Source organism: Monodelphis domestica, chromosome 6 (genome assembly GCF_027887165.1).
Source record: "Monodelphis domestica isolate mMonDom1 chromosome 6, mMonDom1.pri, whole genome shotgun sequence".
Taxonomy (NCBI): domain Eukaryota; kingdom Metazoa; phylum Chordata; class Mammalia; order Didelphimorphia; family Didelphidae; genus Monodelphis; species Monodelphis domestica.
Window position 1 is genome coordinate 250,284,426 of NC_077232.1, and position 18,042 is coordinate 250,302,467.

At 36.9% G+C, this 18,042-nt stretch overlaps 1 protein-coding gene across 7 annotated transcripts in view; it reads right to left on the reverse strand.

The window, feature by feature from the left end:
- The window catches only part of EGF (epidermal growth factor), a 122,841-nt gene that overhangs the window by 90,505 nt on the left and 14,294 nt on the right, over positions 1–18,042 (reverse strand). For all 7 annotated transcript variants that reach the window (XR_008912987.1, XM_056803079.1, XM_056803082.1 and 4 more), the window contains exons 5-6: positions 14,568–14,693; positions 12,392–12,514 (exon numbers count right to left, since the gene is read on the reverse strand). Coding sequence is in view for 6 of the 7 variants with exons in the window: in XM_056803079.1 (XP_056659057.1) it covers positions 12,392–12,514; positions 14,568–14,693 (249 nt within the window). In the remaining variant the exon portion in view is untranslated. The remainder of the gene's footprint in view (positions 1–12,391; positions 12,515–14,567; positions 14,694–18,042) is intronic.

Sequence of the window (18,042 nt, forward strand, 5' to 3'; positions counted from 1 at the left end):
AATTGTGTTACTTTGAGGATGGTAAATGATGGTCTAGAGGAGCTTGTTTAAAGGAGGAAAGTATTGAATGGTAGGAGCCTAGATGGAGAGGCTCCTACTCTCTCTCTTGGGGCATCAGGAGGTGGTACTTGGGAAATTGGGGTTCCCCTGTTATGAGAGAGTGATGAGAAGATGAAGGAAAGTCTCCCCTATCTAGAGTGTCTGTTCATAAATAATTCTTACATAAGGAAACTGAAGCAAAAAGATATTAAGTGACTTACTGATGCTCACTGTCTGAGGCAGGATCTGAATTCAAGTCTTCCTCATTCCTGGACCTATTTTACTCTATTCACTTTTTCACCTGGTTATATAGCATAATCTGGGGAATATGTGATTTTCATCTCCTTTGTTATCAGCTGGAAAGCTCCAGAACTGAATCTTTGTGATATTGCACAATACTGACACCACTATAATTAACCAGCAAGGAGTAGTCATTCTTTTTTAAGGTTAACATGGGATATCTAGGAATGGTTGTCATAAACAATGGAATAAAGCACAATACTTTGTTTTCAAGGTTACCCTTCAAACAAGAATGGTTTAATGGGATGCTTGAACAAGTTGCTTGTTTTTTCTGTTTTTGTCCATACCCACACTACCCATGCAGACAGGCACTTTTGAGTCTTAGAATTGCCTGGGGGCACTGAGATGTTTTGAAATGATGTGTCCAAGATCACAAAACCAGGGTGTTTCAGAAGTGAAATTTGAACCCAGGTCTTCCTGGGCCTGAGTCTGGCCCTCTATCCACCAAGCCACTTCCCAAGATACTTCTTCTTCTGATGCACAACTATCCAATAAGGTAAAGTGAAATGGCAGCATCAAAGAAGGGAAGCTGTAGTTAAAACCCATGCTTTACAAATTCTACATCCCATTCAATGTCTTTGACTCAAAGTCTATGAAACAGAAACTTGGGTAACCTGCTCATACACATTAGCATAAGTTAAAAGTACAAATGTAAGAGCTAGTTCAAAGTTCCAAATGGGAATTATTTACATAGATTTCTTTTTTTTAACTCTCTCTGATCTTCCTATTTCCAGCTGTGTATTCAACTTGATCTAATAAAGAGAAAGATGACTAGCTAGAGTTTAACAAAAAATTATATATTTTATATATTTGTATTCAAATTGATCTAATAAAGACAAAGGTGACTAGCTAGAGTTTAACAAATATATATATATGCATATAATATATGGGTGTATATGGGGTTCCTAGCCCTAATGGAATTAGAAAAATATTGAGTTAGATAACTAAAGAAGTCTGACTCTGGAGACAGAGGACCTGGGTTCAAATATTTTCTTGTTCTTTTCTGACTTGTATGACCCCAATTGGGCAAGTTGTTTAACCTCTCCTAGCATCAGTTTGTTCATCTATAAAATAAGAGAGTAGAACAAAATCTTTCTCACTTTTCCCCCTGACATTAAATCTGATCTGTAATCCTATGAATATTTGGGATATAAATTCTATATTTCAATAAATTTTTAAATAACAATAATGATAGCTCACATTTATCGAGTTGCTCTGAGGATGGATGAGTTTGTTTCAGCAATTCCTACCAAATCAAGAGCTATGATCTTAATAGGCTAATTTCTAACAATATGGCAACCTACAATGCTTCTATGAACCAAATGCCAAGGTCAAAACCATTAGTATTGTTTATCCATCTTGAATGGCCAGAGACTTTGAAAGGTCAGGTTATAATTATTTATGGGAATCAAGTTCCTAACCACAAAACTTATAAGCTCAAAGTTATGTGCAAAAACATGATTCCAGGGACCTTTGATGGCCTGATTGGCTATTTCTTCTTTCTGAGCATATATTCACTAAAGATAGAATTTCAAAAGTGAAGATGGAGCTCTTTAAGAAAGCGAACTCCTTTCATTCAAACCATTCACTCTTGTTTGACATTTTTTTTGCTATGAATCAAATTCTTTCTCTTAGACTTTTCAAATTAATAGGATGGAATTTCTCCAGGAAGGGAACTAAACAGAAAGCTACTATTAGAGTAAGAGGTATTAGTAAATCTGCATCAGGTAAATATTTCCACTCAACCCATTAGCAGAGTCTGTGGTCCAAGGCATGTGCTCTCCTGTGCCTCTCAGTCTCCTCTGTCTGTTGACTAGATCCATTATAGAACAAAAATACCACATCCTTTTAATCCAGTTGAAGCTGCTGCATTCTTAGAAAATCTATCCTGGAAGTTAAGCCATGTGGAATGTTCAAGGGGAGCTCTGGCATTTTCAAATCGGATGTGCATTTGGCCCAAGAAAATTTTTCACTCTGAACTAATTTATTTTTCATTTCATGCATAGTAGGCTTTGAGAGTCACTCATTACCCACTTTAAACCTAGCTAATAATAACATGCCAAAGGGACATGCTCTCCCCATCCTTCCAAATGTTGTATAGGTGATGGAAATGGAAATGGTAGGAGAAACAGCTGAGTGTTTTGGTGGATAGAGTGCTGGACCTGGAGTGAGGAAGACTCACCTTCCTGAGTTCAAATGTGATTTCAGACACTCACTAGCTGTGTGTCTCAGGGCAAGTCACTTAACTCTGTTGGCCTCAGTTTTGTCACCTATAAATTGAGCTGGAGAAGGAATTGCAAACCACTCTAATGTCTTTGCCAAGAAAACCAAAATGAAATCATGAAGAGGCACCCTCAAGTGAAATGGCTAAATAGCAACACTAGAAACAGAAAGGGGAGACCCTATATTGAAATTCAAATATTTTGATGTATAGAGATCAAGCAGAAATGGTGGTACTTCCACTATTTTTGCTTCAGACCTTTTAAATTTCAAGGTAGACATGAGAACAGAAGGAAATAATTGATTTTAGAGTCAGAGAACCTTAGTTCAAATCCTCGTTCTTTCTTTAAAAAACAAACAAACCTTACCTTTCAACTTAGAATCAATACTGTGTATTGGTTCCAAAGCAGAAGAATGGTCAGAGCTAGGCAATGGGGGTTAAATGACTTGCCCAGAGTCACAAAACTAGGAAGTGTCTGAGCAAATCCTTGTTCTTTCACTTAATGCCTGTATAAATGTTTTCACATCAACTAGCCGGCATGACTCAGTTTCCTTATCTGTAAAATGAGCCAGACTAGATGTCTTAAAAAATTCTTCTAACTCTCAGTCTATGATCCTTTGATTTCTCTTTCTCTTTCCAAAAATAATAACAATAGTTGGAATTTATATAGCTAAGTGCCTTTTCAAAGATTTCATTTTATGCTTTTCATATGATTTCATTCATTCATTCATATGATTTCTTATGATTTCAAAGATTTCATTAACAGCCATTGGCTGCCCCATTGTCATCTCTTGTTTAGAGAATTAATCATATGCTCTATTAGCCTACAGAAATGGGGTTCTATTTCCAGTAGAAAGAGCTAAGTGCACCATCCTTAAAGATACATACTATTTGAGGGAAATTGAAAGGTTCTCTCCAATAATTCCCCATCCAGTCTGAAGCCCATAGCCCGAGTCAAGCGACAATAGGTTAGGCATCAAATGCTGGATGTCTTGTCTCCAGAAGATTACACTGTAATTTGAAAGCCTCTTCCATTAGCACATTAGCATGGATTAACCGAGGGGATTAGGTAGTTGGCATGTTAGTGCAGTAATAGCACCCACTTCACAATTTTGCCTAAGGCTGGCCTATGGTGTGACATTGATTAGTGTGGGAGAAATCAATATAAATTTTGCCTGACTGATTAGAATTTTAGGGCATTTTTATGATTTGCAAAAACCTTATAAAACTTTAAAAAAATCCTGCTTTTCAGTTTCTTTGGGAGGAACTAAAATACTGATTACTTTCAAACTCTAAAGGGTAAAAAAATCATTTTTTAACCATTTGAAGGGGACCTAGCACTGGGATGGTTTTCCCTTTGTCTTTGTATCCCCAGCACCTTTCCCAGGATGGGGCAGGGGACATAGCAAGCACTCCATGAATGTTTGTTGATTGGTTTCGTGTTTCTCATTATCAAAACAGCACCATTTATAAAGTTCTCTTGTTTCTCTTTAAAGACATTCTTCAATATTGTCAATTTCTATCATTCGCATATACTGTTTGACATGCATTGGCTTTTAAAACCCAAATCAAAATTTGTAAGTATGTGACAAACAGAATTAATCAGTGTGTTTTTTCATGGACAAATAGCAATATATTTGGAAAGCATTTCATGGTTTGGGTTTTTTAAAATTTAACAATGTGATGTCATTGGCAAAGTAAACTCCCCAAACCAGTGCAGATCAACACTTTTTTGACATCTCTCAGAGTTAGTTTCCTGGAACACCTAGAAACTAATATTCACTTGCCCTGGATTACAGAGTCAATATATGTCAGAAGCAGGATTTGAACCCAGGTCCTCCTGACTCTCTCTGTCTTTGGTGTTACATTGCCTCTTCAAGTCATGGCATGATCCCTTCCCAAAATGGCCAACATTTTTAAGCCTTGGAAAAATGGGCATATTATCGATTATTAGACTCATACTATAGACACCCATATATCTATCAAATTAATCAAATGCAACAATTGGTGTCTTACTATTATTCTGTTTTGAAGATTTGTGATATGGGACCAATGCACAACATGTTTCAAAGAGAAGTTGAAATGCTGATTCTTTTACAATGTCTTGGACAGGATCAAAGAAAGGTCTACCTCGAACAACATTGCCCCATTTTGTGCTGCTTCTCAGTAATGTTTTCATCCTTTCCATCTAAGCTCAACTTAACATTAGAGAAGCCCCCAAAATGTTGAGCTAACCATTATGGAAGCCATATGACCGTTTAGAATCATGGCTCCATCTCTTACTAGCTCTCACTAAGGGACTAACCCAGGTCACTTAAACTCAGTTTACTCACCTGCAAAATATAAATAATAATACCTGCACCCCCTATCTCATTGACTTAGGAAGAAAACACTTGCTAGCTAGGAAGGAAGGAAGTGAGAGAGGGAAGGAGGGAAGAATGGAGAGAGGGGAGATCTATTATTAAGCACCTATTGCCAGGCACTGTGCTAAGCACTTTACAAATATTATCTCAGTTGATCCTCATAGCAACACTGAGAAAAAAAAGTTCTTTTATGATCCCCTTTTACAAATGAGGAAGCTAAGGTTGACAGAAATAAAGTGACTTGTCCAGGGTAACATAACTAGTTTCTGAGGCCACATTTGAATCCAAGTCTTCCTGACTTAAAATCCAATGATCTATCCATTCTAATATTTAGCAAAATAGTGCAAATTGATGAAAGATTAAATGAAAAATTTTCAAAAACATAAAGATGAGAAATTTTTTGCATCAAGTAAAACCCAAAACATACTTTTTTTACCCATGCAATTGCTAATGAGTGACTCTGTAAGATTATATTTTGGGGATCCTACATAGGGAAAACTTAGCTGAGCAAGTAGGTTGTACTTTATCATTTTTTCTTCCATTCTGAAGAGTTTTCAGCTTCATATCACTGTTTTATCATCCCATCACTGCATGCTAATATTTGTCTCTTTTCTTTCTTTTTATCTTTTAACAAAATTTTTAATTTCCTTCCTTCTGCATTGATGTTTATGGGGAGGAGGCAGAGAATAACCTAGAGATGTCAATACTATTTCCTTTCATTAGCATAGTTCCCAGGATCACAGATTAAAACCCTGGAATCCATCAGCTACTTTGCCAAGGTGCCAAGCTTGCCCTTTCCCCAAAGTTCTGAAGAGGTTACAGCTCTAAGTCAGTGTCTTAACTATGTATTCTGGTAAATCATCAGGAGCTGATGACACCCCTTCCTAGATCTTTAAACAGAAACTCACTATTGAGAAAAGTCCACAATATTTTGTTTTCATTGTTGGGAAAGAAGGCAATCCCAACTGAGAACAAAGTCACAGATTATTAAATCTGGAACAGCCTTTAGAGAGTCCAAATCCAACTTCCTTCTATTACTGATGAGGAAAAAAAGTTCTAAGAAGCTATCTGATTTCTGATTTATTTCTCCAACATCACATAGACAGCTAAGTAGCATTCTGTCATCTCTTTGCTACTCATCACTGACCAGATGTTGGCCAGAACTCTCCTAAATTAGCAACTAAACAACCCAACCAATTGGGCATTCCCAGAATGTAATACTACTTTAGACCAGAAGAGAGTACAGGTTCATGATATCTATACTCATAAGTTATAAGAAAGGTCAGTCAGTCATTAACCATTTGTTAAACACTTAGTCCATGCCAGGCATTGTAATAATGGAAAGGCACAAGAAGCATCATTAAGATCTCTCCTAGATTGTAGCAATTTTTAAATTTTTTAAATTTTCTTTTATTTAAAATTTAATCATGTTATTTAATTTTATAATTTTATTTATTTTTATGGAAACGATGGAGAGATACATGACTGAATAACAACATTTGAGTCCAACCATCCAAACAGTTCTGAATCTACCTACTTTTATTAGTATCTAATATAATTTATATATTATATATAATTACATAAATATAATATATAAATATTATTATATAACCATATTATGTTTTATATATTTATTATGTGAATATATTACATAATATATTAATGATATAGCCACATCATATCTATATGTTGTATAATATATAATATAATTATCTAATGTAATATACTTGTTATCTAACATAATAATTTATAATATTTAATAATGACATAATTATGTCAATATAATATTTATATATTACATATAACATATAATTATATACTAATATCTATATCTAATATCTAATATAATATAGTCATTATATAATAATAAAAGTAGGTAGATTCAGGACTGTTTGGATGGTTGGACTCAAATGTTATTATTCAGTTATATATGACTCTTAATGACTCCATTTGGGATTTTCTTGGAAAATGCTAGTGTGGTTTTCCATTTCCTTTACTAGCTCATTTTATAGATGAAGAAATTGAGGCCAATAGAGTTAAGTGATTTGGTCAGGGTCATATAGGTAGAAAGTGTCTGAGGCCAGATTTGAACTCAGGTCATCCTCAAAGAGCATTGTCCGGTGGAATATTCAATGGATCTGTATTCATACAGTGTGCCATCTGCATTATTAGTAACTTAGAGAAAGGTATAAGTGACAGGTTCATCAACTTGGTAGATGATGTTGATCTTGGAGGGGTGGGCTTATACACTGGAATACAGAGTCAGGATCCCAAAAGACCTTGAATGAATGAAATCCAATAAGATGAAATTTAATAGGGACAAATGTAAAGTCTTACACTGGGTTTCAAAATATCAACTTTATAAGATGGCAGAATCAATGATTAGACAGCACTTTGTCTAAAAGAGGATTTGAGTGGTTTAGAGCATGGAAGTTCAATATGAGTCAGCAAAGGGATGAGATGGCAAAAACAAAGACAAAAAAGTAAACATGATTTGAGGGCTACAGTAAGAGAAGACTACCTCTCAGGTCCTTGTCCTTGTCATATCCGCTCTGGAGTATATTGCATGTCATTCTAGGGGGGAGTCAAAGTTGAAAGACACCAATAATCTGGAGAATGTCCAAAGGAGGGTCACCAGAAATGGTGAAGGCACTTAAGTCCATGCCATATGAGGATTAGATGAAGGAATTAAGCATATTTTGCATGAAGAAGAGAAGACTCAAGGGGATGTGGCAGCTTTGGTCAAGGATCCAAAGGGCTGTCACATACAAGAAGGGCTCGACTCATTCTGTTTGGCACCAGAATGTAGAACTTGGAGAAATATGTGGAAGTTGTGAAAAAGGCCAATCAAGGCTTAATGTCCAGGAAATTTTTCTTTAATGCTGAGAGTTGTCCAAAAATGAGAGGATTGCATTGAAAAGTGGTAGAGTCCTTCCCAAGGTGGTCATCAAACAGGGCATGAATATTTGAAGTCATGTTAAAGTGACAATTCCATAAGGATCTCAGTTAGGCTATCTGGCCACTGGATGATCTTTATAATGTGATTTTATTACAAACAAAGGGAAGTACTGGAGACAGCTCAAACCAATTCATGAAAACCGATTGTCACATTTTCAGTATGAGCATTTCACCTTAGAGGTTTGCAAAAACTATAAATCAAGGCTCAATTTATTGGTTTGTTGATTGTCCAGACTTGGGAAAATGGTGGAGTGTATGCTGATAATGTGTGTTTAACTTCAAAGTGTATTGTGTGAACATTTTTTTCCTGGTTGTTAATCATTTATCAGCAAATTCCTGCCTAGTGACCTCCCCAAAGTGTCTAGTATCATTAGCAAAACTGAACTCTAATCATTGTTAGATTAGGTTTTGCCACACTGAAAAGGAATTACCATCTATTCACTGTGGAACAAAAGGCAAAGAGAAGAGAAAACTGGCCTCCAAATCAGGAAGTCACGGGTTCAAGTTCCATCCATAACACACATTGACTGTCTGACATTGACAAGTCGCAACTGCTTAAGAATCTAGACAACTCCAACAGCTCTAGAAATTGCAGAGTATCTAGTTATCTACAAAAAGTTTACTCATCCAGGAGGTCCCTATACTAAAGCAATCATAGGTCTAATTCCTTTCCTGTCCCATAATGGCACGGTGAGTTACACTGTCAAGTATAGTGTTTGTTCAGTCCTATGAAAGAATTTTTATGCAACTGGAGAAACAGTCAGGGATCTATCATAGGTCAGAATAAAATTCCATGCTTTTAATTATGTTTTGCAGTTACAGAGGGCAACTAGATATTTTGGACCTGGAGTCAAGAATATTCCTCTTTCTGAGTTCAAATCTGGCCTTGGATCCTTAGTAGTTATGGGACTTTGGACAAGTCATGTTACCCTGATTGCCTCAGTTTTCTCATCTGTCAAATGAGCTGGAAAAGGAAATGGCCAACCACCCCAGTTTCTCTGCCAAGAAAACTCCAAATGGGGTCACAAAGCGTTGGAAATGTCTGATACAACCAAACAACAATTGCAGCTACATGGTACAGGAGATAGTGTGCTGGACCTGGAATAAGAAAGATCTTAGTCCAAATTCAGCCTCAAACACTTATAGGCTATATGACCCTATCTGTCTGCCTCAGGCTACTTAATCCTAAAATGGGGATAGTAATAGCCCCTGTGTCCCAGGGTTCCTGTGAAGATAAAATGAGATAATATCTGTAAAGCATTTAGCACAATGTCTGGCATATAGGAGAAACATAACAAATACTTGTCTCCTTCCTTCTTTCATTTTTCAAATTTTTATTTTTTCTAGGTTGCATGGTGATACAATTTTTAATATGCATTTTCTGATGTTTTGCAATGCATATTATCTCCCTCCCTTCTTCTATCCATACTCCCCACCCCAAGAAAGCAGGTGATATAAAAATAGATGCTTGTTACCTGAAAAAAATAATGTTTCATTAAAAAGACATATGAAAGTGAAAGCTATCACTGAATGAAGCTCCTTCAGCAGCTTCTTTTCATAGAAGGACCAAAGCAGCCACTATAATGGGAGCTAAGATAACAATGAACCTCAAGCAAGAAGTGCATAAGAAAGGAGACAGTCCTAATTGCGTACATCACTCAAATAGAGAAAGAACAGATCAATGAATTGGGCATGCAATTAAAAAAGAACAAAATTTAAAACCCCCATTAATTAAATGAATTTAACTTACCTTTGTTTAATTAAAACCTCAAAATCAAAGGAGAGATTAATAAAATTGAAAGTATGAAAATCATTGAACTAATAAATAAGATAAGGAGTTGATTTTGTGAAAAGGCCAATAAAATAGATAAATCATGAATTAACTTGCTCAAAAAAGGAAGTCAAAGTAGTTGTATTAAACATTAAAAGGGTAAAATTACAACCAATTAAAGAGGAACTTAAAGCAGTTATTAGCAATTATTTTGCCCAATTATATGCCAATAAATCTGATAATCTAAGTGAAAGATGAGTATTTGAAGAAATATAAATTGCCCAGATTAACAGAAGAGGAAAATAGAATATTCAAATGCAGTCTATCAGTTTCTGGGAACTAGACAATTTATACTGGTTTATAGTCAATTTATTCAATTGGTTCTTTGTTTCAACCCCTAGGAAAATCAGAAATGGGATTAACTAACATAATGTTGACAGATTCTATGTGATCCTGGTCGAGTCACTTAACCCTGACTCAGGTTCCTCATCTGTAGAATGAACTGGAGAAGGAAACAGAAAAAATCACTCTAGTATCTTTACCAAGAAAATGTGCTCATTGTGGAGGAGAGAAAAAGAAGTCGGCAGAAAAGGCTGGAAAAGCAAAGATTCCAGAGCTGTCACTCAAGGAGAACATTCTAATTAGAATGGGGACCAGAAAAGACTGTTGAAAAGGATCAGAACAAACTGAAATCTGGGTTTCTTTGCCTTGGAGACAGAAAGGAGAAGGGTCTCTTGGCTTGGGGACAGAAAGAAAGAAGGACAAAGTCCAACTCTCTCTGATTTCTCTGCTGTGTTACAGTGACTGAATTTCCAGACCTGTTAACCCATTTTCTCATTCTGAAGTATATTCCACCATCCTCTAACCTAGGAATTATTCTAGTGTTTAGGGAAACCTCAAAACCTTTTCCTTCCATTTCCTTATCTTTCCCTTCTTCCCCAATAACCCCCTTACTTAATCTTAAAGAAGAGAAATAGTATTTTATTTGAGACACCATAAAACTAGCCCTGAGTTGATTTAGAGAGACCAAGATAAGAATCAAATGACAGGGAAGAAGGGAGGAGCTACAAGGAGGGAGGAAAACCAGGGAGGGTAAAGGGAGGAAAAGGGAGGAAGGGAGGTGATGGGCAGATCTGATCTTTAGTTATCATTTATCATTCAAATAATCCCTTATTACATCATGAAGAGACAGACAGGACTGAAAACAACTTACAACATATAAGTTCCTTGAAGGCAAGGACTAGTTTTTGTTTTGTTTTTGTATGCCCTCATGTCTTGCATATAATGAATGCTTGTTGGACTTTTGGATTATTAATAATGCTTATTGGATTGGCATGAATTGAAAAGAAAAAGGAGACAACATGGATCAGTGAATAGAGAGCTAGACTTGGATGAAAAGTTCAAGTCTCTCCCCCCCCCCCAAAAAAAACAAGCTATCATTTACCTACTTGAGCCTCAGTGTCATTTCATTTATAAATGGTTGGGCTTGATGTCCCTCCAGTTTTTAATCTATGAGCCTATAAAATGCTTTAAAATTTTTCTGAAAGGTGTCCTTGAGCAAGGCAACATACCTGTGTCACTATGAGCCAGTATTTACTTGTAGTATTCATTTACATGCTTGTAAGTTATTATCATCCCCATCCTAAAGGTAAGGGAACTGAAGACTAGAGAGTAAGTAACTTGGAGAACAATGGGAAATTATCATCCCCATCCTAAAGGTAAGGGAACTGAAGACTAGAGAGTAAGTAACTTGGAGAACAATGGGGAAACACAGTGGATTTGAAGTTAAAGGACATCAGTTCAAATCCTAGCTCTCTTCCACCCCTCTGTGCCATCTTGGACAAATAATTTTTAATCTCTCCGGGCCTCAGTTTCCCCACTTTTAAAATGAGGAAATTGGTTCCTGAGTTCCCTTCCAGCTCCAGATCTGTGATCCAATGATTTGTCCATGATCACCTATCTAGGAAAGGCTGACTGTTTTGCCATTTCAGTCATGCCCACCTCCTTGTGGCCCCATTTGGTGTTTTCTTGGCAAAAAAATTTAGAGTAGTTTGCTATTTCCTTCATTTATTTTACACATGAGAAAATGAGGAAAACAGGGCTAAGTGAGTTGCTCAGAGTCAAAAAGCTAGTGAGTACCTGAGGCTGGATTTGAACTTAGGTCTTCCTGACCCCAGGCTCAGCTCACTATCCACAGTGCCACTTGGCTGCCCAAAAGATTGGAGGCACGTTTTAAAACCAATTTCCTCCAGTCTCTAAATCCAAGACTCTTTTCTCCACCCCAATTCTGGTTAGGAAATCAATTTTGAGGGAAAAAAAATTTGGAGACTAAATGAGAACTGCAAATAACCAGAAGTCTTTGGATAACAACCACATTTATTCAACAAATGTTTATTAAGCACATAACTGTGTGTGATGTCCTAGTTTAGGCCCTCAGGGACACACTAAGATAAATAAACCACAGATCCCATACTTAAATAAGGAACTTATAGTTTAATTGGGAGAGTAAGGGATGTGTGTAGATAACTTGAAATCTATAAAAGGGGACAACACAAAGCTACCATCAAGTCCCTAAGAAGAGACAAAAAACAATTGCCCTGACCATGCAATAACATGGAAAAAGCTGCTAGTCTCACGCTGGTCATTTCAGATGTCACAATCATCACACAGATGTCACAATTGTCTTTAGAAACACATGAAAACAGAACAATAAAATGAAAGGGTTTTGCTGTGGCTCACCATGACATCTTTTCCCATCAGAAAGCAGGACGAACCCTTTGGGACACGTGCAGTAATAGGATCCAGGGACGTTTTCACACCCAAGAGTACATCCATGATTCCAAAATGCACACTCATTGACATCTGACAAAAAAAATTTTAATGAAATCAACATCACATTTTATGCTTTATAATCAATTTGTAATCTTTGTAAGAATATTAATAAATCATTATTATGAAATTAATTTAGTAATTTGTATTTTGGTGCTGTAATTTTCCATGGGAAAGACAGAGCTTCTGCTGCAAATCCCCAAACTATGGAAATATTGCATCTTTGTTCATATTCTCTCCTTTCAACTGTTAAGTTAATTATCATGATCCCTCCTGAAAAGAGAAGACAAATTTCACCAAGGTAAAGTAGTGTGCTGTTTAATGTAAGATCTAGGATCATTCCCTTGGCTGAGTTTTCAGTGGTTTGCCTCCATGAAATGAGGAAGTCTAGGAATCTTTGCTCTTATGTAATATAGGATGTCCCCAGAGTAACCCTTTCACCACTCATCCTATGGATCTGAGTACCACATCACAGGCATTCACAGCTTCCTCCCATGATCATTCCCATTTACTATGCCATTGTCACATAATCTTTACTTTGGCTTGCTTTGATACCCCCAAATTTTGTGTGTGTCTATTCCTCACCCATCTCACCCTATTCTGTGTCAAGAATTAAGAGGTCTGATCTGGGTTTCCCTTGGAATTCCCTCCCAAACTTACTTATATCCTTCTGAGAGTATATATCTTGAGACCCAACCAACCACTAGACTGGCTGTTTCCATCTCTAAATCAACTACAAACTCCAAGATACATCTCTAACAGCTAGCTTGTATACCTAGAACCTTAAAAAGATCAGAGTAGGCTCTAGAAAGCCCATGGATGTGCCCAGGAGTGCCTATAAGACCTTAGATTCTCTCTGTGGTTTTAGACTAAGTTTTGAAGTACTTGGATTATAAATGATGTTCACAAAGTATCTTTCAGCTCCCCTCTCTGGAGGAAAGCCAGGAGGGACTTCCCTTCACTACGCCAGTCAGTATATGACTACTTGAAAACGAAATATTTCTAGAAAAATCTATTTGTTTATAATATATAACAACAAATGAGGTAAGGATTAGTAAATAGGTTGCCCTAAACTAAGGGAACTAATTCTCCACCCACTCTTCTACGTTTGCCTCACAGCAAAGTCTTCAGTTTCTTGAAGCTACTCTGGACTGCTTAACACTTACTAAAAAGCCATATAACATGCTCTCTGACTAAAACCTATTCCATAATCCTTATTTAAATAACTTAAATTTGTTAACAATGTCTCCAAGTAAATATAGTCAGTTAGCCCAGTATGGCAGAGGCTAACTGACCAGAGTACGGATCTGAGATGTCTCCCAGAGTTCAGGCAGACAGGCCTTTGATCTTTCTTCCCTCAAAAACAATTCTCCGACACAGCAGATTTGACAGCTTCTTCTTGATGGATTCCCACAGTCAGGGGAGCAGAAAACCCTCTTAAGATGGTTTAGAGTTCTCTCTTCCCTATCACCAGCAAAAAGCAAGGTCTGAGTTGAGTCTGTCTTCACCAGAAGCCAGAGGGTAACCCCCAGAAGACGATGACCAACTGGCAGGACTTTGTCTGCTTCCCTCCTTCCAAGTTCTCATCTCATGCAGTCCCAGAGACACCTTCTTAAAACTCCTTATCTTAATCAATATATTTCTTATTTCATTCTTACAGTTTCAAGGTCATAGAAATAAGAATAGCTAACATTTAAATGGTGCTGCTTTAAGGTTTGCAAAATGCCTTAAAAATATCTCATTTGATTTGATCCTCATGACATCCTCCGAGGAAGGTGTTTTTATTATTCCCATTTTTCAGATGAGAAAATTGAGGCAAATTTAGCTAGCTTGCCTAGCTAGTAAGTATCTAGATCAGGATATGAATTCAAATCTCCCTGATTCCAAATCTCTATCCACAATGCCACTGAGTCAATCTATGGAAATAGCAGAGACAAAATGTAACTGCTTTTTAAAGCCCAAACTTATATTGGATTTTTAGGTTGATCTCAAGTTAGAGGTTCTTTGATGATCTCCGAATAAAAGAAAACTGATCCAACCAAACTGGTTTACCCTGTCTCATATAAAGATTCAGTGCACTCATTACCTTCACAATACCTCCCATCTTGGCTTAATGTGTAACCTTCTGCACATTTGCATCCATGGGATTTGGGGTCCTGCCCACACACACTGATCCTGCAGCTGTTTTTCTTGAAGTTGCATGATGCTTGCTCTAAAAGAGAAGGACAATTTATTTAAGATGGAGATGAGTTCTGACACACTTCATCCTTGATTCCTTCGTAGTCCTCAAAGAGGTTAATCTCCCACTGACATCAACAGAAGCACTGCCTTCCCAAACATTGGCACACCTCTACAATATCCGGATTCCTGAATTCTAGTCTATTTGCTTCTCTAAGAGAATTATTTTTATTTAGTTTTCAGAAGGATAGGGAGCTCTATGTCACTGATTTTGTTTGTTTGATTGTTTTTAAGAAACTTAAATATTCGTTTATTTATATATCTTGGTTTTACAAAGCCCTTTTTACAAAATTATCTCATTTAATCCTTACAATATCCTTATAATGTAGGTACTTTTATAATTATCCCCATTTTATAGATAGGAAAACTGAGGCTTAGAGAGGTCATCATCACACAATAAGTAGCAGAAGGAGGATTAGACAATGTTTCTCTTCTGACTCCAAGTCCAGTGATGTTTCACTACATCACCCTATCAGAGAAACAACTCCAATTCTTCTCTCCTTTATTTTCCTCTACTTTTATTCAAACAGTGATGGGCTCAAAAGCAAATATCGTGTCCATACCATTAATATTTAATCTATGAAGCAGCTCAATTTAATAGATTTAACAAGAAGATTCTGGTGCTTGGGGGGTACAAAGCTGAAAAATGAGAGTCCCTGTGTTCCCCAGTCTAAAACTACCCAATCTAATTAAGTACTATGTACAAAAATATCTATAATATAAAGGAAATATGATGGAGGTGAGATAACCTGGGAAGATTTATATGAGCTAAAGCAGAGCAAAGTGAAAAGAACCAGGAGAATAGTTTATGCAATAACAAACTTGGGAAAAGAAACAAAAACTTTGAAATATGTAAGAACTCGGATCAACACAGAGACCAACCACAGCTCCAGAGGACCAGTGATGAAGCCTGCTAACCACTTCCTGACAGAAATGATGGACTCAAGATACAGAATGAGACAGGCATTTTTGGCCATGGACAACTGGGCAATCTGTTTAGCTTGATGACACAGAATTGTTCCAGGGAACTTGGTTAGGTTTGTTTTTTGTTTTGTTTTTTGTTTTTTAGGTTGGAAGAGGTTGCAAGGAGAGAAAAACAAATTCTTGTTAATTGAAAAGGTGTAATTTTTTTTTTTTAATGAAGAGCTAAGAGAAAATGTGAATGGGGAGAGAACAAAAGCTGAGGAGGTAATAGAGAGGACACCTTGGCCAGGAAAAAGAGACATCGATAGAAGAGAACATAGGATCAGAGAATCTAGAACAAGAAGAACTTATTGGTTCATCCTGTTAGCTGTTGATTATAAATGAAAAAATACAGTTCATTCAACAAACCTTTATTAAACTCTTCTTATATGCAAGGCACTATGGTAGTCACTTTACTAAGACAAAAATGTAAGTCCCTCCTTCAGTAGTTTATTTTCTCTTAGAATAATATAATATAGAGAGATAAGTAAATGTATGTTAATTCTAGGACAGAAAAAACAGACAACTTTTGTGAAGGAGAATCGGAACTAAGAATGAAAAGTCATGTGGGAGTTGAAATTTGGAGAACTTTCTGGGCTAAAAAGGTTATGACTTACCGTAAAGGCAATATAGAGACACTGGAGATTTTTGACCCTGAGAATAATATGGTCAGATCTGTGGTTAAAGATCAATCATGAGGGAGCTATGTGAAAGATTGACTCCAGAAAAGAGAACTAGCAGGGAGACCAGGCAAGAGAAGATGAAGACCTCAACTAAGATGGGGGCTATGTGAGAAGAAAGAAGGAGAGAGATACAGGAGATATTAAGGAGGCATATTCATCTATTTCAAGAATGACTATGGGAGAGATGGGGAGAAGGAAAGTCAAGACTGACTCTTGGTTGCTAGCTTGGTGGCAGGTCCTAGGTTCAAATACTTCCTAGCTTTATGACCCTGTGCAAGTCATTTAACCCTCATTGCTTAGCCTTTACCACTCTTTTGCCTGGGAACCAATACACAGTATTGATTCTAAGACAGAAGATAAGGGTTTATTTTTTTCTTCATCACTTTTTTCTTTTCTTTTTGGAAATTTTTATTTAATTAGTTAATTTCAAGTATTTTTCCATGGTTACAAGAGTCATGTTCTTTCCCCCTCCTTCCCCATCCCCTCCCATAGCCAATGAGCAATTTCACTGGGTTTTACATGTGTTATTGATCAAGACCTATTTCCATATTATTAATATTTGCACCAGGGTGATTGTTTAGCATCTACATCCCCAATCATATCCCCATCAACTTATGTGATCAAGCAGTTGTCTTTATTCTGTGTTTCCACTCCCACAGTTCTTTCTCTGGATGTGGATGGTGTTCTTTCTCATGAGTCCCTCAGAAGTGTCCTGGGTCATTGCATTGTTACTAGTAGAGAACACCATTACATTTAATTGTGCCACAGTGTATCAGTCTCTGTGTACAATGTTCTCCTGGTTCTGCTCCTTTCACTCTGCATCAATTTCTGGAGGTTATTCCATTTCACATGGAATTCCTCCAGTTCATTATTCCTTATAGCACAATAGTATTCTATCATCAACATACACCACAATTTGTTCAGCCATTCCCCAATTGAAGGGCATCCCCTCATTTTCCAATTTTTGTCCACCACAAATAGCGTGGCTATTAATATTCTTGTACAGGTTTTTTCCCCCTTATTATCTCATTGGGGGTACAAACCCAGCAGTGCCATGGCTGGATCAAAAAGCAGACAGGCCTTTAGTGCCCTTTCGGCATAATTCCAAATTGAGAAGATAAGGGTTTAAAAAATTTCTTAAAGAAAAGATGGGAGAAAATGGAATCAAGAGCAGGTAGACAGGTTGACCTTGGCAAGACAGATCACCTCTCCTTCAAAAATCAGAGCAATGAGGGAATTAGGTGGCTCAGAGTATGGAGGGACAAGCCTAGAGATGGAGTTCCTGGGTTCAGATCTAGCCTCTGACACTTCTAGATGTGTGACCCTGGGCAAGTCACTTGACCTTCATCACCTAGCCCTTATCACTCTTCTACCTTGAAACCAAAACACAGTATTGATTCTAAGATGGGAGGTAAGAGTTTAAAAAAAAAGAAATGAGAGCAAAAAAGAGAACAGAGAATGACAATAAGGTGATTTGAAGTGAAGAATTAGAAAGAAAAAGGAGTTCACAATAGATGGATTCCATTTTCTCAGGAAGGTAGAAGGTCAAGTCTTTGTGCAAGTGAGAGGGGAAAGGGAATTCTTCACTTCAAATCACCTTATTGTCTCCCAGTATTTCACTTTTGTCTTTATATTGCTCAGTGACAAGCATAGGTCCTGACATATGAAAGGGACTTA